The sequence below is a fragment of the Hippichthys cyanospilos genome, chromosome 12 (assembly GCF_059441005.1).
Source record: "Hippichthys cyanospilos isolate Australia breed blue-spotted pipefish chromosome 12, RoL_Hcya_1.0, whole genome shotgun sequence".
Classification (NCBI taxonomy): Eukaryota; Metazoa; Chordata; class Actinopteri; order Syngnathiformes; family Syngnathidae; genus Hippichthys; species Hippichthys cyanospilos.
The window spans coordinates 10,846,789-10,869,883 of NC_142380.1; the positions used below are offsets into that span (position 1 = coordinate 10,846,789).

Below are 23,095 nucleotides of genomic sequence, written 5' to 3' on the forward strand. Positions count from 1 at the left end.
AGTGTGACAGACTGGAGGGTGCGGGGGGGCAATAGAGATTGCTCCCACTGAGAGATTCGTAGGTTATAATGAGGCCATCGTTGGAGTGCGGGTCATCGCGTCGCAGCTCCGGCTTGTCATTATAATGGACCTCGCTAGTCAGCTTGCAATCGATCGAAGCACTCGCCTGTTGTTCCTCACTCCTCTCGCCTGTCAAGGCTGCCACCTTGAGAGAGCAGGATGAAGCATAATCTTTTTCTCGACGACTGATCCGATGTCCAGATATGACCTCATTACCTGCAAGGTGGTCTGAGGTGATGTGTGACCGGCAGAATGTCCGACATCCAATGTGGTAACCGTAATCACCTTGAAAGTAATAGCATCATTTAACATGAAGACCAGTTAATGTGGTTAGCCTGTTTGCCTCGATGGTAGAGGACCCTGGTTCAAATGTTTTTTGGAACATCTACCACAAAGTCAGCAGGTTGGTCCTCCAGGTCACAAAATGGATGATGGCCAAGACTAGTGGTCTATCAGAATGCTATGATTGACTTGATTCAGAATCTATTTTCACCAGGAGTCCTCTGGCATTGACTCCAGCTCACCAGTGACCTTAATGATGAAATGGATAGACTAGGTAATGCAGCTTCATCCTACATTCAGAAAACATGCACTTAAGATCATTCGAGGAATTTAAATTGTCTGTAGTTGTGATTGTTTTTTTTCGTCTGTGTCCTTTGATTTTCTGGGCCTACTTCTTCCCTGGAATAGCTCGGGCTGACTTAAACGAATAAGCCCTGTAAAATACAGTATGTCTACCACTCTGGGTTATGTTGGCTTACAGTACTTTAAATTCTCCTCGTGAGAGTCCGTCTCTGTTCAAATAGTGTCAAACTAAATCGATTAGGATTAGGTATAAGGACATCCTCCTTGAAGTTAATTGCTCTATGGCACATTAATGGTGATTTAAGGCAGACTGAACGAGACCTTGTTTGATGAGTCTGGAATACATAGAAAGTCTGAACGACTCCTGCACTTGTCTCGTTTACATTTTAAATCCCCTGGCCTCTGGAGAGCGATGGGAGATATATGGTCCCATCTGCTCGGGCAGACCGGCTCACGGCTCAGAAGGACAGGAAAAGGTAGAGCTGGAATAATTGACCCACAGAAGCTGAATTTAGGCAGCAAAGAAACAATCAAAGGCAGAAGGACTTGTTAGATGGACAGCGTGGCAAAGAGCCAGTTTTAAAATGGTTTTCCTTTTCTCAACACAATAATCCACCGCTATAAATACAACCTAATTCTTTGCCTTAGAATTTGTTACTTTAGTTAATAAAGGTATCACATATATGTTTGTTTTTTTTCACCTGAGCATGCTTGGAGTTGGGACCACTCTTTACCATACTTTACTTCTTTTTGGATTAGGTTGCATTTTGATCATGGTGCCTAGGTAATATTCCAGGAAGCTTTGTCAGCTTTTTTTTTTTCATGTTATTGACATTAGGCGTCTTTTTTTCTGTGTTGCCAAATAAAAGCTACCAATATGGAATAGGCTCAACTCAGACTGTTTTCCAGTGGTTGGTTCTGTTCACTTCATCAGGGTATGATGAATTTTGATCAAGTTGTGTAGGCGCGATGGTCCCTTTTACACTGTCATTTGATATCCTTTAAAAAAAAAAAAAAAAAAAAAATATATATATATATATATATATATATATATATATATATATATATATATATATCCAGGACATTACACTGATAATACTTCTGAGATGTTGTTTAGATGCTGTTTTTATGTGTGAGTGCACACAGTTGCAGTAATATCACATCAACATTTGCTACAATGTTGTGTCCACTCAACCTTGAACCACACATGCAATTTTTGTCATTGTTTTCAACGTAGTTCCTTGTAAAATAAAACAAATGTCGCTGGGTAGGCTATTGTGAAAGAATGTGGGCATCCAAAGCTACAATTGTATGTCCTCATTGTGGTAGTCAGTGGTTGTTTTAAGAAAATTGATCTTTGGATTTGTGTTGAGTTTCTCCCCCTCTTGGACTATATATGCACTGTAATTCTTTTGTGCCAATTGAACCCCTCCTGTAGGTCTCAAATGGTTACCTATTCAGGGGATAATGTCATCTAGTCAAAGCTATCTCAGGCGCATCTCAGGCGGCCATTGTGTAAATTGTTGTCAACTGAATATAACATATATCCTCATAGCTCAGGTAAAGACCAATTACCACTATCCTGTATTCTGAGTTTGGTCATGATCGCAGGATGAGCTGTGATTTGTCCTTAACTGAGCCCTGAGTAAATGTGGCCATTTTCAGAACCCTATACAATAGTTTAATGATGTTTTGACTATAAGATTAGCTAAAAAGCCCTGATGAATTTGATGTTAAAAAATGATGCAAAATATTATTTATTTTTATGAAACACTTCCATTTGATCACTGTCCTATTATACACTGATCATGCTGGTCCCTACACATGCCACCAAATCCATTATTGCACTAATCGCGATGTTGCTACACAGCAACACATGCCACCAAATCCATTATTGCCCTTCAGCAGTCCCATCCATTGATCCCGCATTTTTTTCCCCCACTGTCCTGACATTTTAAAGGTATAGAATTAGTATTGGAAAAGAGCAAAAGTAACAGCTTGCACAGTGCAGGGCTCTGGCATTGCGTATTTATCATGCCGCCACAGTGTTCTGAGCCAGGTTGCTCTTAAAAAAAGAGCCAATCGTTATCTGTCTCACTGTCTCTTATTTCATTTGAAAGTATCGCCAAACAATTACAACTGGGCGGGGGAAAAAAAGTTACTGTCACTCCTACCTCAGAATTGGGTCCCTGCTGGCCAAAGTGCTCCACTCTACAGGCCGTTACAGTCCCTAATATGGCTTGACATCAAGCTGATTTACAATACCCCCTACCATAAGCGCTGGCTGACTGGAGGTAATTGATTTAGAACAGTGCAGACACCTGCTGAATAGTATGAGACCCTCAAATGCCCCCTGTCTCTGCACTCGCACAAACTTGGGAGTTGAATGTTCTTACCTCGGTGCAACCTATTGAATAAAAATACGTACATACAGTAGAACGTCCATGCTGTGAGGAAACGTTCTGTAATCTAAATTATGCCATATGATACACTAAAAATTTATGTTGTTGGAAAAGTGATCTGCACGTAATTAACAAGATTATTTAAAATTGTATCTGCAAAACATATACAGTGCTCCCTCGCCACTTCACGCTTCATCTTTTGCGCCCTCAGTGCTTCGCGTTCCCCTTTTTTTTTTTTTTTTAAAGATGTATGGCGGCGAGGCGCACTGTGAAAGTTTCCTCCGGGTCAGTCAGACGGGTTGACTGTAAATGCACACTCCACTGACGTCAAACTAGAATGGAGCCCATAGCTGACTGAACATGATAAATTGGGAAAACAGATTTTGCCCTCAAAATTCAAATTTATTACAGTTTGGAACATCTTTTCAGCGCTCTGTTTTGTCCACATCGTATTCCTCACAGCATGCTTTCGAACTCGTGTGTGAGGTGGAGCTGCTAAACCCTGTTTAGTCAGCTACGCGCTCTACTCTAGGTTGATGTCCGAGGGCTGCTAGGCCAGGGGCAACTTCCGCCCTCCGTGTTCTCCGACTAAGAGATAACAGTACAGTTACTGTATATTATACAGTATATTATACAGTAACTGTACTGTATGTTTACCGTAGTAGTAATCCTTTGTCTCAAATATGTAAAGTTTAAACACTTTTACCATTTAAAAAAAATCTGGTACCCACATTTTTCTTTGTGGATTTCATTTTTCGCAGGGGGGAGTTTCGGTCCCCATTAACTGAGAAAAATAAGGAAACACTGTACTTAAAGGGGAGTATCAACATTTTTTTTTTTTTTTTTTAGACAAAATGTCTTTATAGCAATTGCCTCAAGTCATCGGAGATGAGAATCGAACCTTGAGCCTCAGCAGTTTGAATTAAACATGCTAATCATTGATTGCTAAATTAGCCGTAAGCGATGGTAGCGCTTGTCTCTATAACTTAATGACACCATTAACCATTAATTGATTTAAAAAAAAAATGCATCATGAGGCCCCCTCAAATCCTTAGAAAAAATGCAAACACAGCCCAAATTCATGCTCATTTTGAAATGGTCATAATGTAATCAAAGAAACAAAATGACCACTTTTTTTTTTTTTTTTCCCAATTCCAGTTGTCTCATACAAAAAGGCCCCTTGAGATACACAGGGCTACAGTGCGGCTAGCTAATGACGGCCTTCTGCGGGGGTGATAAGAGGTTTGTGTTGTGCTACACAAACGAGCAGAATTTGAACACGGCTCTCATGTTTGTTTTTCATGCCCTCTGAGGCTTTTCTCACTCAAAAAAGGACCTCCAGAGAATAGCAGCGAGACACTCGGTCCCGCACGGTGAAATTAAAGTGTAACATAACCACGTTATTTTCTTTCCCTTTGGCTGTAAGCGCAAAGTTGATGTTGCGTGTCTTTTATATGCCGTTGCCGCGACAAGGCTTCGCGTTGAAATCTGAGCCAACAAAGGCTAACGTCCTGTGACCTATCGAGTTTTACAGAGCGTCTGTTTACAAGCCGATTGCAGGGGGTTAATTGTTAACGCCTTACTGCCAAGAAAACAGCTGAAAGACTGCAGCGGACGACTGGACGTCTTTAGACTGAGACAGGGTGGACTGTCCTTTTTATTTCCATCATGCAGCCGGGTGGGTGGTGGTTACCATCAGTAACTGGCAGCAGGAGCAGTTACATTAAAAACACAAGAGGACTTCAATAGCTCTGTTGAGCAGTTTATCTAAGCGTATAAGTTCCGTCAGCAAGTCTTTTTCTATAGACATGAGTGTTAATGCTGAGAGCTGTGTCCGTTTGTGTGTCTGCCATACGTTTAAAGATGCTTCAATGCAGAGAATGATCGTTAACAGGTGTCCCCAAACATTTGTGAAACTACTGTAACTTTTAAGTGCGAAGCTGATAGTTGGCGCCCCATGGCTGGTTCAGAGAAACAATTCAATTTGCCAAACTTGAATTCAGACTTGAGCGGCTCGGTGGCGCAGTGATTAGCATGTCCGCCTCACAGTTCAGGACTCAAGTTCAAATCCACTCAGCTCCGGCCCACATGGGTTCTCTCTGGCTTCCCCCCACACTCCAAAACCATCCATGACCATCCATGACATCCATACTAAATTGTCCTTGGGTGTGATTGGGTGCGTGAAACGTTGTTTCTCTGCCCTCCCATTGGCTGGCAACCAGTTCAGGGTGGATAGATGGATGGACTTCAAACTTGAACTTGATATAATTTGGTATGGCTCCAAACACCAAACCAATATCCAGTTTAGTGGGTCCATCATGAAAATAGCATGCCCATGATCCCATCCCTTCTTGATGTTCTCTGTTATTTACAGTTTTTTTCTTCTCATGTTGCAGACATTGTGTCGACTTATTGCTTCATGTTAGTTCTGTGGCTGACTGAAGTAGCAGAAGTCTGCGGAAAAACTATACTACTGTAGCTTCGAAGTATTTTTTTTTCTTCTGTAATTGCATGGGGTGTACTTTGACAGTACCAAGTGCTTCTCAGTTGTTCAATGTGGGGAGAGAGAGAGTGAGAGAGAGAGAATCATATGACGCATGGCAGTGGACTTCTTTTTGGACTCATGAGATTATTTCTATTCATTCTTTTCATTGATATTGTACAAAGTGACAGTTCTAATGAATAATTGGCAAGGGATGATCACATTACAGTAGCTGGTATGACATGCTACATTGCTACTAAGGGTACCTACACACAAGCCAAGTGTACTACATTGTTAGTGTCAAGTGGGCTCGAGCACGGATCGCACGTCTCGCACGGCCTAGTGTGAGTGCGCCCAAACACAAAGTGAACTTGACCTACAATTCAGTCCAAGCCCTGCTGTAATAAATCAGATGAGTCAAGTGTATGTCCATGCTAGTGATGCAACCCAGCCCCATTATGTACGTGAGATATTCATGTTTACGACACTATGCTCCGTTTGTGACGCACAAGGAGCGGCGATTGAATGTGCCTGATTAAACAGTAACACGGACAGTCGCTCGTCCCAACATTTCAGGTTGCTTCACTCATTCGATGCAATGTCTGTGGCATTAATTCTAGATGAGTGAACATTTAACTAAACTCAAGCGCCTCCATAAATTCCCACTGATCGGGAGGGGATTTACACCCCTAGAGAAAGGGGGTGCGCAAATCAATCTGGGAATGAGAGGTGATGGGTATTATGCTGATGTGTATTACACGGTGGAGATGATACACACTTTCAATTGGATTTATTGGAGGGTGATTATCGGTGTTGTCGCAAGCAAAAATGGCTTGCACTGCAAAGCGCGGTGCAAAGGCCTGGTAATAAATCAAGAGGCTGGCTTCGATGTAAAACACATTCATCAACAAAAAAGCCAAAGGTGTGAATAGTTTGGTTCGGTGTAAGGAAAATAAAGTATCGACAACCGGCGGCATAATTGGCTATTGTTTAAACTGTAACGCGAACCACAGTTGTAGAATTAGAATGTCATTCATCTGTATGGAAATTACACAATGTATTTTCTTGTGGATTGGAAGGCTTGACTGCCACTGTATGAATGAGGAAGCATACATAGTCATTTAATTGCTTGAAAGAGCTAGTGTCTTTGTTGCCAGTACAATGGTCCAATTAAAGCGGCAAGGTCAAACCCTCACACCCCCTTTTTCATTCTAAAAAAGATCTATCTTTGGTGGCATCAGCCACATTTGATTTGAAAGACAAGGAACGCAAAAAATGTATTTTTTTCATCTACTCCAGAAGAGTATCGTAACAGGCAATTCCATTCTTTCCCTAGAAAGAAGGTAAAATTGAAGGTAAAATGACTTACTTACCTGTGTGCTTAGCTCGAGCCATTCTTTCAAAAGAATAATAGTTTTGTGTTTAATTAAACAGACCCACATTTACTATTGAGTCAATGAGACAAGCCAATGCAAATTTTTGTTAGTTTTTAGTGTCCTATTTTGTTCGGTGCCGTGCTGTCAGTTTTTGGATTTGAAACCGGTCTAGATAATCTGTTTCCAACTGGGACTTATTTTGGCAAATCACACAGGAGTTTGTAAGAATATGAGCTCTTAAATTCACCCAAAATGGCTGTGCCACAATAAACATTAAGATTTGGGCTGCAATAAGGTGAATTCGCCCTCCAAATCACACAAAAACCGGTACCAGTTGATCCACGGCCCGGTACCGGGCTGCAGACCGGTGGTTGGGAACCGCTGATTTAAAAGACACGAATCGATTTCAAACACAGTTGGAAACATAGCAATCTCAGAATGCGCCACTTGGGTACTGTTTATTCAAGGTTTAACCAGTTTGCTGTCTAAAGAAGCCACGCTGACAACAGGTACATATTTAACCAAAGAAATTGTACTCAGAAGTATATTTTCAACAGCAGATGTGCACGCGTACATCAATGGCAAATCCCCACCCCGCAAGCAAAAATGGCCCAAGGTGGCGCCACTTGACGCTTTGCTTGAGGACAGATGGCACCATAAAATGACTGAGCAGGCAGGCACAGAAGGCAAAGCCTCCCACCCACCATCCCCCCTCAATCACACGCACACTTCAGTTCCGACAACCCCCCACCTCCCCCTTGGCGGTAAGCCTTTTCTCCACCAGTACAAGACAAACAGTGTGAAGGCATGCAAGCGCAGGCACTGTAGAATGCAGAGCACTGCCGGTCAATAATTATTCAAGCTGATCTTTAAAAAAAAAAAAAAACATACTGGGGACTGCTGAGCTTTTGAGGTTGCCAATAGTGCAAGTCGGTTCTGTAAAATCTCAACTTGCGAAAGTCACAAGACCAAACTCAGTAAACAGATGAGCCATTATTCGTCCTTACCTGAACACTAAGCAACTTTTGATGTCATTTTTCAGTTGACAGCAAGTGGCAAAATAACCACTCCCTGATGTGAGTAAAACTAGTCAACTAAACTCCTTAATTTATACATAGTACAAATGCCATATTGATCAGTATGCAGCATTTAAAGGAGAGGTGCCCCCTTAAATTGCTATAGTAGTAATGAAATACTGTAGTAATGAAAAAGGCCTGCTGATATTGTCTCTAAATACAGATTTTTTTTTTTCTCTGTTGTTTTGGAAATGTAAAGCTGCCAATGTAGAGTAAACATTCTTAAGTGGTAATCTCATTCAAAAGTACATACAAGAAGATTCCTACATATTTACAAGTATGCTTGAATATATGCTTAAACACAAACGCACCTTCATATTTGTTTGAACTTACTGGAAAAAATGTCTGAATATACTTTTGGCTATACACTTAAAAAATAGTTTTTTTCCCCATAATGCTATGGAGCATGCTCGTCAACGCTAGTACTTCATGAATATTTGTGAGTGTGTTTGGACTTCCTTCAATATATGTCCGAATGTATTTGCAGGTATGTTTGAACATATTTCAATACCTTTAAGGAATTTGTAAACACTTTTGAAAGAGATTTTCAGTCAAAATTGCTTACTCCAAATTAGTAGCGCCACACCTTCATAAGTATTAGGACCCTTTTATCTCATCATTTCACTTTTTCCCCTGCTCCCAAAGCCCCCCAAAGACTTTTGTTGTTTTACAAATTTGTAAAGGTGTACAGAATGCAGGCGGGGACGTGATTTTCAGTAAACAAATTATTTAGGATTCTTAACCCCACACTAAGGCTGTGATTGGCTGGCGGGCTGAGGCGGGAAGTTGCTAAGATGTGCTTCCCATCCCCACACCTTTGAAACATTTTTCACGTTGACCATTTTGAGGTTTCCGCTGTCCCATTCTTGCTTGGCTAATTACTTCCCTAAACCTCTTAGTCTTCTGTCTATTGAGCTGTTACGGGTTGGTTGGGGGCGGGGCTCCCGAGGAGGCTACGGATGAGTCCTGGACAAAAGCTTCCTGTCAGTATGGTTCATTCAAGTCTCTGTGCACACCCTGTGCCCATGTTTCCACGACACCAGGGCGTGTTTCTTACAGTATTTGAAGTGTGCGCGGAGAGTAAATAAGTTGCTTATTAAATAAAGAACTAAACATCGCTCTAGGAATTTGTCTCATTGAAGATGAAGAGCATCTGCCCGACGCTGGCATCTGCTGCGGAAGATATCTGGCGACAACCGCCAAGGGTTCGGAAGCTGCGGACGCGCGCCAAGTCTATCAGCCGCGCCGCACGCGAAGTGCACATGAAAACAGCCGTCAAAACAAATTTGTCAGCCAACAAACTTGACATGAGCTACATTCCCTATTTTTTTCATTTGGAAAGCCGACAGGGCATTAGAAGGAAATAATATTTTGGGTTCACATATGTTTAATTTTGATTGCAGAGTATTGCGAGCTACTTCTATTTGCATCCTAAGTGACTTATTTGCATCTTTCGCTAGCAATTGGGATTTCCATCATTTTGACATTTTGGAGAATCCAACTCCGCAGACTCATGAGGTTTTCCGATTCCCTTTAACCGCAAACAATGAGGGAACCTCGGCAGTGGTTTTCCTTATTCAGATGCATTGTGGACTGGTTTTATCATCTTAACCTTCCTTTTTTTCTTTTCTAATTGTTCATTCAAACATCAAACTACTCAATATTGTAGCAGAGTTTCTACCTCACCCTCCACAAGCTAACATTAAGATCAAAAGGGTAGTGAGAAGGGAGAAGGATTTTGTATGAAAGATCATCTTCAATTAGCTTTTCAGTCAGCTGTTTTGTTGATTCAATGTAAATTGAACCATTGATTTTTATTGAAAATATCTTCTCAAATAGTGCGATGTCTATAAATATACAGGTAGTTGTGAACATCTATGAAGACTGATGATTTGCTATGAATGACAGAAAGGATTGCTCGAAAAAATCCAGTGCATTGGTTGAACACAAAGTAAGGGAAAGGTTTTCAGCATGATAGGTTCTGTAACGATTTGCTGGGAGGATGATTTGAAATGTATTTTGTCTCCTAGATGAATTTCTTTCTTTCTTTCTTTCTTTCTGTCTGTCTGTCTGTCTGTCTGTCTGTCTGTCTGTCTGTCTTTCTTTCTTTGAGTTGCAGTTGCTCATTAAGGCAGACAACGCGGGAGGGAAAAAAAAAAAAAACACCCGGGTTAAGCAGATTTGGACAGTTTTAAATAATCGTGACTTTTAAAATCACGGCATAGTGCCAAGCCGGTTATCGGCCCATGCCTAGTCGCAACAACACGGAAATCTCACTGGAGGAGGCAATGTTTCAGGTGACTCACTGCATTCCTTTGAGCCATTCCACTCAGTCGTGCTCTCACAGAAGAAAAAACAAATATTACACTTCAACTTTTTTTTTTCTTGATTCCCCCTCAGGGTGGTCGGAAATGATGTCCAGCAAATACTTTGAAACAACCATGCGAGTAACACACCGCTCAACACCTCCCGAAGCTCAAGAATGGAACGTTATTTTCTCCCTTTTCTCCACACTGCAAATACCGCAGGCTTTGTCTCCATGACAGGCTAACAAGCAGTATCTATCTGAAATGAATAGACAAGAGCTGACTGGCCACCCACCATGTGTGAAAATATGCCGCACGCTTTTTGAGATTCATTGTCGTTAAGCCTTTCAAGACATAAGTTTTCTAAAAACTTTTCTCATTTTTCTTTACCCCAAAAGTCCTCTGGAGATACTGCTTTAATTCCATGAACAGACGAGATTTCTATCCGTACCATATTGTGGGTCTTCTTTATAGCGTTACAATTGCTCATCAAAGATGCCCCACGGGTGAAAGGATAAGAAATTTTGTTAGTGCAATTTATGGGCACGCACAGTTACTTTGTTTGTAATAGCATTAGGCAGAAACTGCAGGCTATAAGGGGGAAAAAAAGTTTAGGTCATATATCTTGATCCTATTATTTCCTTCACTAAATCTAATTCCTAAAAAGACAAAAAGAAATCCCGCATGCTTTGAAACCACCTTTTTTTTGCTTCTAGTACATTTCCACTGACTGTTTTAACACCAATGCTCTCGCCTTTACGACTTGCTTAATTGTGCTTCATTTGTGGCACACATGCTGCTGGCAGGGTCCCCAGGGGGGCCACGGGCTGAGAGTGTGGTGGGGTTTAGCTATGCATACATGTTGCATTTCAGTGACATTGCCACACTTATTTAATTTGAACCCATCTGGGATACCAATCTTCCTAATGGAGTGCGTCAAGTCAGCTTTGTCCCTCTGGGGGAGACTCTAGGTGCTGGGGCTGGTGCCTGCCCCAGGCAGAATTTTCTTTGTTTGGTGCTTTGTAGTGTTGGAGCAGTTTCATATTGAGAGAACTTTTTCTAGTTTTCATAATTGATGTTTGGTCTGAAGTTAAGTAGGTACTTTAATCATTCCAATCGGAAATTGTGTCCATAACAGGAATGTCTCAATCACATTTTTTTTGCATCTGTTTCCAAGTCCAAGTCATCTCATTTTGAGTATATGCGCATACACAGTTTTGATTTGATACCTCAGGATTATATTAAGGACATCCAAAACTGTCATGCAAACTGCCTTTTTTTCTTTAAACGTCTAGTGAAGCAGTGGTTTAAACCAAGTAGCCAAACATCTTTAAAGGGACCATATCATGGGAGTTAAACTTTTAGGAGAGTTGAAACATTCCAATGTTGAAGCTCAAATTCGTCCCTTCATTGATTCATTTTTAAGCATTTCTTTTTTATTCTGCGCTCTCAGCAACCAGCCCCGCCTGAGCAGATAAACATGATTTCTGAGAGGCATAATGACGGTAGAATGCCCCCGCACCGCCATTGCAAGAGTAAATACACGACGACCTTACCCACGTCTTGGTTTGCGAGTTGAAAAGAGATGTTGCACCAAGTGGGACTAGTAAACAGAAACGTTTCATTTATTAGTTACAATGTTTTACTGTAGAAAATGCAGAAGTGGTGAAAATGTGTGTTTGCTGCACAGCTAAATACATAATATACCAACTGTTGAATGTCATATTCCATTTCAGGAAGCTATACAAGTTTTGCGTGGTTGAGTTTACGGATGTCTGTACTGGTTTACCTACATGATTGTAAAGTGTTTTTTATTTTATTTTTCTGTAATTAATTATACTTACTCTTTCGCCCTTGCAGGTTTTAGCCTTTGATCGTGTCGGAGCGGGACACGTCTAAGCAGGGGGACGACGACCAAAGGCGAGAGCAGCAGCAGTGCCGATCTTGAGACATGGCACCCCCCTCTCGCAGAGGGGCTTGTCTCGTCCTGCCTCTGCTCCTCAGCTGCACCGTGATCTCCTCTGTGGCAGACAGTAAGTTGCTTTGCTCAATTTGGTGGTGTTTTCGACTGAGCGGCCACATCTGAAACGCGTGCATTACAAAGTTCTTTTTCCTTTCCTTATACTGTCGTCTTGGATCAATATTGAAGAGGCACTGTGTTATAATAAGGAGCCATCTGTGTCGCTACTCCATCTGCTGTCACTGTGAATGACAGCCCAGACGGGAAAAAGGTGCACACTTGTATATGGCACTCTAGCTGCAACGTTGGCTCTTGAGAGCCTCTGTCGCATCCAAGGCAAGGTCACGGGCGAAATTAATTCAACACATGACCTCGCCTATAGTACTGTCAACGCGTCACTATAATTCAGCTACACACATGCACGCACAGACTGGCCCTTCCTTTCATGTGTTGCTTGCACTACATTTCTTTTGGTGATCCTGTTTCTTCCCTGAACTCTTGAGTACAGTGTTGTCGTCGTCCGAGATGGTGTGTCTAGGTTTTTTTTTTTTTCATGTGAATTTCATCTCTTAGGACATATTGCATGCGTTACTTTTATTTTGTCTTCTAATTACATAATATGTAACATACATATGTGTATTTCAATTATTTTTTTAACGTTTGCATTTGTAACATACAGATTTTTTTTCATGCAATGTTTGTGAGCAAATCTTTAGGTATATTTTTGTCTTTTTAGTTTGTTCTTTTGGTTGATTTTTTATTGTTTTGTATTGTTTTATATTTTATTATGTTATTAGTCTTTTTCATATATAAGTCACTTTGTTTTTATATTTTAAATAATTAGTGTTATTTATTGTTATGAATACCAGATATCGGTTGATACATAGCTTTATTTTAAGGTATTGATACATCCAAGGATGGCAGCTGATACTATTATCATTCCCGCTCCTTGAGGGGGTTTATGACCACGATATAAAAATGGCATATTAGTTTAATAGAAACTTGCTTTTTTATGATCTTGCTATTTTGGAATGTATAAATTTATGTTTTAAATTAAGCTATTGTTGTGTAGCGGTAACGGTAATTTTTATCTGTATCGATCATGACTCAAGAGTAGTTAATTGTACTGGTATTGTTCTGAAAAAAGTGGTATTGAATGCCCCTATTTAATAGTTTTAATCATTCCTTTGTTTTATTAATATACTTTTTTTGCTGTAGAATATTTGTATTAGTTATTTTTTATTATCTTTTGTGATCTTATTTTTTTACATTATTTAATATTAACTTATTTTTTACCTATGTCGGGCTATGTTACTGCAGTACCAATTTTTAACTCTTAAGTTGCAGTGCTGCAAAACACAAGTTTATCGCACGATACGTGGCTAGTCATCACTCGCTTCCTACTGAGCAACATTGTCTTTGTCGCTCATTTCACAAATAAAGCCACCCAAACGCACTAGGAAATGAATAAGTGATATGGTCACGCAAAAGAATTCCCTCTGAGAAAGGGAACATAAAATCCAAAAGGAACTAATTGAAGCCCGCCTCTGGTCTGAGGTTAAGCTATGCTTGTATTTCAGTGAGCATGCATGCGAGGAAAAAAAAAACGGGCACAGCAGACCTGTTATTACCGCCAGCGTGGAGCAGACGTGGAATTAAAATAAGACCGTTTGGGGTGCGAAAATAACACCTACCACTAATAGCAGGGTTGCGTAAATGTGGTGCCTGTAATTTCTCTGCAACTCAAGTTATGTGAACTTGATAGTGCCGGTTTTGGATTTCCTGTGTTATAGTGCAGACGGCAGACAGATATTATGGGAAAGGTTGCATGACAGGTTTGTGATTACACAGTTTCAGTGTGTCTTTCCAAGATTCTTAAAAAGAAAACCACCAGAATTGTCTGACTCTTGTCATAGAAAGCGATCAAGGTCAGGAGCTCAGAAACAACAAAAAATAAGAACATTAAAAAAAAAAAAGAGGTGTGACAAATCATTAAAGAATCCACGCATGACTTCATCATCTGGAGGGGTTGTGATCACCTGCGCTGAATCGGATTGTCAATGGTGAAGCACCTTCTTTGCCACTCTGCCATACCCAAAACAAAATCATAAGGGTCGCCATTTAACATCATCCATCCATTTAGTATACATTGCCTGAACATGAAAAATACTCAATGACAAAATACTCTGAAGGAATGAAATTTGGAAGGCAACTCCAATGTCATTTGACAAATGAATAGACACACGAAGCAGTCCTAAGATTGTATTGCCCAAAACATATGCATGAGTGAGTACCAAATTTCCAAACCAAGTATCAGGCCAAGCACTAGAAATTACAAATAGGAAGAATACAATACTGCCATATTAAGGAAAAATGCTGCATATGTTTTTCTTCGAAATGTGTGGTTTTTTTTTTTTTTTTGGTCATACCAGTACCAGTAACTACTCAGGACTTGAGTACTCATACTGGTATTAATGTCAGAGGGTGATTGTTATTTTGCCTCAAGAAAACTGTGAAAATTGTTTCGCTTTAAGTATACAGGTTAGGGACATTTTGTAGTTGGTCCTGCAATCACTGGAATCGTGTTTCTTTTCTCTTGTCCAAATTTAAGGATATAAAGCATATACAGCTCAGCCCATATTCTGTACTTGAACCGGGCACATATAGTGAATGGGTGAAAACTCCTCAGTTCACTGCTATCTCTTTGGTTTTAAATCAAAGTCTTAGTTTCCTTAAAAGTCAGTGAACTGACACGCAGTTTGCGTGTGGGCAGAAAGACAAGAAAAAGAAGGAACTAGAGAAATATAAACGGCATGTTTGTTTGCAGACGCGGCCAAGAATAGCCTTAGCTCCTCGGATGCTTTGTCAGTTCCTTCGCTTGGCCAGAGGTGCTCTGAAGCAGCTGGCTTCGAAGCGAGTGGCGTGTGAAGGATCCTCGGCGACGGAGCCGAGCGGCCGCGAGATGCAAACATTTGCTTGTTGCCTTTAAACGCCCCTTTATTTTGCACCGCTGCACAATTAAAGCACCGTCGTGATTCGGCAGCACAAATAAGTCCTCGGGCCGCTCTATCAGCTCGGTGACATTGTTGGTCTTGTGTTGTCATTGAGTACACACAATTCAGTGTTATTACAGTGAGTGCTGATCTCAGACATCCCCATCGATCCTCCCCCGGGAGCTAAGCCTAATCAAGCAGGGGGGGCTCTCTACCAACCCTACTTGTACACAATAGGCCTTGGGGCCCACAAGGTCGGTCTCAAAGTCACACTGCCGGCTTCTTGAAGTGACCTATCTTTGTGTAGCGCTGCCGTTGTGAGTTATTTCACTAGCGTTAATAAGCTTTTGATGTATGTGTTGCCTCTGCGTGCCTCCCTCGTTCTAATCTGGGCTTTTCATGCGGGGACGACCACAAAGGCCTCCTTTGGGTGCACGCCTGAGGATTACGATGCCACATTAATTAACTTATTACCTTTAAAGTGACTTTAGAATATCGAACCATATGTGTTCCCATATGTATGCTGTTCTTTCTGAAGACATCTATTAGTCATACATGCAAATTGAAAGATGAAAAAGCATCACTTGTATTTTAAACTTCAGCATACGAAAACGTGTGACCAAGCAACAACAGATTGGTAGGCATCTCTATCATCATTTGGCCGTTCTCTACACAGTTTCCCTGAGACTATGACAATAAGCGATAGAAAGTTGTTCTTTTTTCCTCAGTTGTGATTTACATTTTTTAATGTGAATTTATCTTGGCTACTTGGATTATAGGCGTGCAACAAAATTAAATGTTTATATTATATTTAAAAGGTTTATTCTTTATTTTGATTCATTAGCATACCAAACACAACAATGAAAGACAAGCCTAGTTAAATTGATTAAGCATTGTATACATAAGTGACTACTTGGATCATGTATTGTAATTCAGTAAAATATCAAAATATTTTCATAACAGCCATTCTTTTTTGTGTATATCCGCTTTAAAAGGTTGACAGGAAGCTCATTATTTAGACAATTGCAGTTAATAATAGTTAACACATTGGCAGACTTTTTTTCTGTTTGAAATATCCACTTGCATTTGATTACAAGCATATGAAATACATTTTTAGCTGCTAGCGCTAACGCTGGAGACCTGTGCTATGTCGTACACCCTACTTGTGGATGGTGAAATGAAGTTGAATAAAGTTTGACTAAGTTACTGTACTGGTTTGTTTCCCATAATGTGTGACAATGTGCTGCTTTATAAACCAATATATATGGAAATTTCATTCATTTAAACTGCACCTTAAAATCCGATGCACCTGATTGTCCCTAAATACGGGACTACAATAATTGCATAAATAAATACATTGTGCCATGCAAGGCAAGATTTCAGATTAAAAATCTCGATCAGCTCTTACAATGTGGTGATGTTATACATGTGCCAAAGTGGTTTGCGGTGGGGGGAGGGGGCAACCAAACGAGCAGCTGGGCGGCAGGAAATTGGATTGTTTTTTTTTGTTTTTTTCTGTTTTTGTTTTTTTACGGTCCATATGGTCTCCTGGTTCAAAATCAAACGGGGGACAGAGAAATTGATTATCTTTTAATTAAAGGTAACCATATCCACCTCGGAGAGCCACTTGGAGAGAGTAATGCATTTAGCACACAGCTGCGGTCCCCAGCCCGCCAAAGATGGACTACAGGGACCACGGCAGCGGGAAAATGATTGGGAAAAAGCAATACGCCCGATTTGTAGAATAATAGCGACGACAAAATAAAGGAAATGGAGTTGTTTTCATAGGTTAAAGTGGAGCGGTGTCACAAAGTGGTGGGGAGACAGGGGTCTGTGGAGGTTAATGATGTGAGATTAATAGTTTAATTAGGGAGCTCGATAGCGGGGCTCGAGGCAGTCACCCAAAACCTTACGCTGTGTCCCAGATTCATCAGGATAACACAACAAGGAAGGCATTTCAATTTGTGTTCATACAGAATGGCTTTATTGACATGAGAAGCTATGCCACCGACTGTTGTCCTTTTGGAATGCTTTGAATTCAAGCTGAAGGCTACGTTGTGCTTGGATGTCAAGCAGAAAGTCCTCAACTCAGGCTGGTAGGAAGTAATAAAATTAATCACAAGTATGTTTCCAGAGTATGTATACTCTTTGGTTTGAAGCAAACAGGTTTGCGGAAGCAACACATACTTAAATTTCTAGCACCCTTATGCGGATGTGCAAATTCAGGATCAAAACTGCCTCCCTACTGCCTTACCATGATCATCCATGTAGACCTTGTTGTCGCTTTCATACTCTTATCAGTTCAGACAATCACACCTTGGTGATTTTTAAGTGCCATTTTCATCATTAGGGCTGCTGGTTGGCTCGAGTCTGTCTTAACTATGGGCAACCTTGGAAGTGCACCCTGGACTGGTCGCCAGCCAAAAAATCGTTTGTGAACTTAAAAATACTAGTTTTTGGAATGTGTGGAGCCAGACTACCCACACAAGCATGGGTAGAATTTGCAAACCCCACACAGAAGGGCCTGATATAAACGTCTATAACCTCAGAATTGTGACGCAGAAATTCTGCTCTATCTCACCGTATTTGCCCATGGTTCTTAAGTGTTGAAGGCATTGGGTTGTGAAGCACTTGAATTGTCCTCTAATCCAGAGTGTAGTCTGCCTTTTGCGTAAATGTCCTTTTTCCAAGATCAATGAACAAGGGAAGCTAGAAGAGAATATACACAATAGACATAGACATGCATATTTGTCAATATTTCACTTGAAATTTAAACATTAGCTCGAAAATTTCAAGTAGTTTTCCAAACTTCGTTGCCTATCAAATGGCTAAAGTATCACACAAATGAGCCGATACGTGGTTAAACTCTTACAGTAGAAGAAGCAAATCCTGCAAAGCCTTAAATACCTCTTTCTCATATTACTACAGTAAGATCATTTATGTGACGCAAGCGGAGACTTGAATAAGCTAAGGCTAAAAGGGCTGGTGTGGTCAAGACGACCAGAACAATGGTCGCTCTCCCAGGGAGGGCTAATCCAAAGAAAGCAAATTAATTAGGTAAGTGGGGTTACAGCCTTAGGATGGGCTTGTACAGTGATGGATGATGAGCTCACCCCCACGCCCCCACAATGGGATGCCTGAAGAAGTTGGTAGCCCTTTTCGCCAGCTGAGCCCCTGCGCCTCTTGGGATCATTTAATACACTTAACATTTAGCCAGCATTGATCTATTAATTGTAGTGTAGGTGACTGCAGGACCCTGACCAGCTGCATTTACAAAATCCCCGCCCTCTTATTGTAGTATCCACTTAGCTCAGATTTCCATCACAATGGTGACACAATATTGAACATGCACTTTGAATTTGGACTGGCATGCAAGTGGTTCTTATAAGCAAAAGCCTGGTAAATGCCTAGTAAGGAATAGTCATTGAAAACATGAACTTTAAGAATGTTGTTGATATTTTATTAAAATAAACTCCCTGCGATTGTTGAGATTTTATAAAGGCCATAGGCATCTGAAGGCCAATTTTGACATTAAATGGAGACAACGCATTGAAAACATAATGGTTATTGTCCAAGGTTTCACTAATTGGTTTATTAATTAAAAAAAAAAAAAAGATATATAATTGTCTTGAGTCTGCCCTTCGTCTAAAAGGAAATACGCATTTGAAGGATTATTATGGCGCTGAATTTAGATACACAGCAAAAACATTACGTTCATTATCCAAGGTTATCAAGACAGTCTGATGAAGATCAACAGCTGACTGTCTGTTTGTTGAAGGGTTCGCCATGTGTGATTTGACAAATTGCCTAGGCCAATGAGTCACGTTCATCCAAATGTAGTTGGGACCCTTGTCTGTGTGAATTCTACCGCTAAAATCAAACTAATGGTGTTATCACATGAACACCCATGTGATGGCCATTACAAAGTCAAATCTTTTTCATAAAACATTTGTTTTAAATGGCCACTCCGTGCGTCAGTTTGGTTCTGAAATCACAGTGTGTGTTTTTCTTCTTGGTCACATGGTGCTTATTGGGCCGTCTAAAGAGGGGAGAGAGAGTGTAGATTTTAGCAATGCCTCCCAAAGTCATAATCGGGCTGGAGAAGATGAAAGCTATTACATAACGGCGACTCACACTGAGAAGAGAGGAGCGAAGGGTAATTGCACTTAGAGTTCTTGTTCTTTCTCTGCTGTCTTGAATAATTCACCGAAAGCTGTGAGGCCTGATAGAAAGTCGCCCCCTTTCCCCCCCACCCCCTTGCCAACCCCCAACCTCTGCATCTTCATGGCACACTGGGGTATTGAAAGTTTGATGTTTCTTTTGCTTCTCGCTGTTATGGGTTTAGACAGATAGGAAGGCATCTCAACGGTGTTGAGTCACGTCGCTCGTCCAATTTGACTTGGGTGAATCGGCGTTCTGTGACTCGTGGAAAAGAAGATTGTTATTGCTGTGTCATGAATCAATTCTGTGTGATTTGACTGGTAAGGAGCGGGGTAATAAAATGAAAACGTTAGAGCTGAAAATTAGACTACACTGCCTTGCTTATGGGAAAAAATAGGCTTTGATCAATATGCCCATGGTTTTAGATGTGACCCACAAAAATGGGCTTAGGAGCATCCTCTGGAACTGTATTAAAATATCCCCAATACAAGTTTGACTCAGTATGTATAACAGTGCCCTCTGGAATTAGCGGAACAACAACAAAAAAGGAGTCAAGAACTCATACTCAAAAGCATAGATCAATTTGCCAATTCTGTTTTCAAGCGATCCTTTTAGGGTCTCTACTATTTCCACAGACTCTTACCTCAAGATTTTTTTCTAATTACTACTAAATTAAAAAAAAAAAAAAAGTTTCCATAGTGTGTAGGCGCATCAGATAGCCAAAATTGATGAGTTTCATAAATATGAAACTGTTAGACATCCCAGACTTTTCCATTTCCATGTGCAAAACACAAATGGAGGCATAATGTTTATTGCCTTAAACAGCCTGAAGTGCCTCAATCTCATTGGGGTAAATAACTTAAAGGGGCGAGGCGGCTTTATTCGGAATTAATTGCAAACAAGTTGCCCGCTAATGGCCTGCAAAAAAGGCCTAAATGGAAGCGTTCCATTAAACCCAGCCACTCTGATGGCATCAGACTTATTCCCGCTAAAGTGTCGCCTTGTGAAAATGATAACTTGCTAATTTATTATTAATAAGAATGAATGGTTTTCACTCTGCCGCGTGCAAATCGATCCACGATACTCTACACTGCAGAGACAGCTCTCAAGCAGGGCAGGTTTGGGAATACGCTAATTGTCAGCCAAAAAGAAGAAGAAAAAAGAAACTGCTACCTACTTATTTGCTCATATCGGTAAAATACTATATATTGTCTTTTATTGCCTTTTCTAACGATGGACAAAATAATTTTTCACACAATAGACCTAATTTTCTGTTCTATTTTTCTCTGAAAACAAACATTTTCTTTGCTTTGTATTGCAACCGCAGCTGAACAAACAGCAATTAACTCAGAGAAAGTGTTCAATACCCACTGTGCTATTTTTTCAAGGCCTGTAGGTCAAGGCCATGTAAAGGTTTGCATATAAATGCGCAATAGAACAGTATTATCTGCCTCATAACAAAGTAACAGTAATATAATGTGTTGTGCATTCAATAACTCATTACAATAATTATGATGAAGAATGTTGCATGTTGCATGTTCGGTCCACATTGCACACATTCACCAGAGCAGAGGAGAAGAGAAACTCTCCTGGAGCATGTAAATCACATGTATCACTGGGTTTTGCCAACTAGGGGTGTCAAAGTCCTTTAAATACTTAAAAAAAATAGGCAAGGTTTTTACTTCTAGATACATACACCAAATAATACATGGGCATGAATGTTGTCCTTTGCAACAGTGCTTTTGAGGACTCATCATCTCGTGAAGAGTTTTTGTTGCCATCACACCACATTACAACACACTGCCATTAAAAAAAAATATATATATATTCAATTGATTTCAGACTTTCAATCATATTCAATGAAAGAAGTGAAGTCATTGACAGGTGGAAGGAAAAAAAGAAAGCGCTAGTAAGTGACGCTGTCATTGTATGATACAGCAGGTCTGGCGTTAGCGCTTGCCAATACTATCATATCGTGGGGCATTCAAATGTAGTCGGACATTTCAAACTCAGAAAAAATGTTAATCCATGCATTAACTGTTAACACCTCCACATAGCTAAACAATTTGGGGTTTCTAATCTATAACTTTCATCTTGCCATCGTCATGATTGGTAAGTCAATCAATCAAAATAAGCAAATAAACATGACTTCATTTAAATTGCTCTTTGAAGTCCATATTCCAGGTCCATGTACAGTATACTGTATATGTATACTACAGGTACGAATGACACTTGCCTTATATTGTTCTTTGAGTTATATTCCTAAAATGTAAACCACTATATTTGACATTTTGAATGTAATGTTGTTCCTATGGAAAAAGAACTTAGAAATTCATACATCCATTATCTATAGCCGCTTATGCTCTCAAGGGTCACAGGATTGCTGGTACCTGTACCAGCTGACTTCCTGCCTGCTCTCGCAGTATCGATGACTACTTATGGGGTGATAACTGGAATTGGTATCATTTTGGGGGGTGGGGGTGGGGGGGTATCAAACATCCCCAGTAGGGAGTGTCCATTTGCTGCATTATGAGTGACTGAAATATGTAGGCACTTAGGAGGAAGCACAAGCCATAGTGTTCAGAGAGATGGAAAAAAAAGTGCCATTTGAGTTTTGAAATCCCACATGATTTTTACATTTGATCCAGTAATGTCACTTAGGCCCTTTTAGGCCCTTCAAAGTCCAAGTTTTAATTCCTGCAATGACTTTTATTTACTCACAAAACCGCAAAAAATCTGCCTATTGTGCCTTTTTAATAAATACTGTACTGTACATCTACTCCAATCATTGAACTTTAGAGTATCGCATCTTTCATCACAAACATAAAAAAAAAAGCATTGTTAAAGTGATTTTCCTCGGACTGAAAATATCGCAAATTGAAAAAGAAACGTAAGCCAAAGTACAGTGGAGAAAAAAATAAAGCTGTGACTTAGTTGTGAAATTTCACTTCATTTCAACTTAATAATAACATCTCCACTCATTTGATATTTATAGGGTCATGTCTTTGATCACAACAAAGACATCCCAGTGCTGTCATTTTATCAGACTTCAAAAGCGATATTGGCATAACCCCAACCTTGAAATTCTGTCGACGCGCACGTAGCCCGAGCTTGACAGTTATGGCGAACGCCACCTCGAAGGAGAGCATGTGTTAGAAGACATGCTCTGTCAAGAAAGGAGTTTTGAAAATTCTTTAGAAAAAGCTTTGAAAGAAGGCGAGTGAGCGTGCACCTCAGCTGAGGGGGACGATTTGCATAGGTAGGCTTATGTGTTCTTCACCTCATCCTTGCTTTTGTTTTCATGTGACAACTGCCTGACAGCTAAGAAATGGGACACAGGCAATGGAAAAATGGCTTTAAAAACGAAGTAACGAAACCCAGTTTGATAACCTCAAGCCAGGCGACTGGAACTCCTTGTCCAAAACGTATACTCTGAAATGAATAGCATTATTTACATTAGAGGCACGTTGGCGGGCTACTGACCTTCTTTTTTTTTTTTTTATTGTATTTATTTTTCTCAATTTATACAAATTCAAAAATTAAAAGAATTATCATCGTCTTTAGGACTACCTATGTAATGCTAACCCACATATATGTATACATATAATGTATATGTATGTAATGGATGTACACACACACACGCACACACACACACACATATATATATATATATATATATATATATATATATATA

The 23,095-nt window shown here is 40.2% G+C and overlaps 1 protein-coding gene across 7 annotated transcripts in view; it reads left to right on the forward strand.

Moving 5' to 3' along the window:
* Positions 1-23,095, forward strand: part of LOC148414816 (receptor-type tyrosine-protein phosphatase F-like) — a 197,389-nt gene that overhangs the window by 58,549 nt on the left and 115,745 nt on the right. For all 7 annotated transcript variants that reach the window (XM_088428839.1, XM_088428840.1, XM_088428843.1 and 4 more), the window contains exon 2: positions 12,148-12,320. In XM_088428839.1, the coding sequence (XP_088284965.1) occupies positions 12,239-12,320 (82 nt within the window). In that variant the 5' untranslated portion in view covers positions 12,148-12,238. The remainder of the gene's footprint in view (positions 1-12,147; positions 12,321-23,095) is intronic.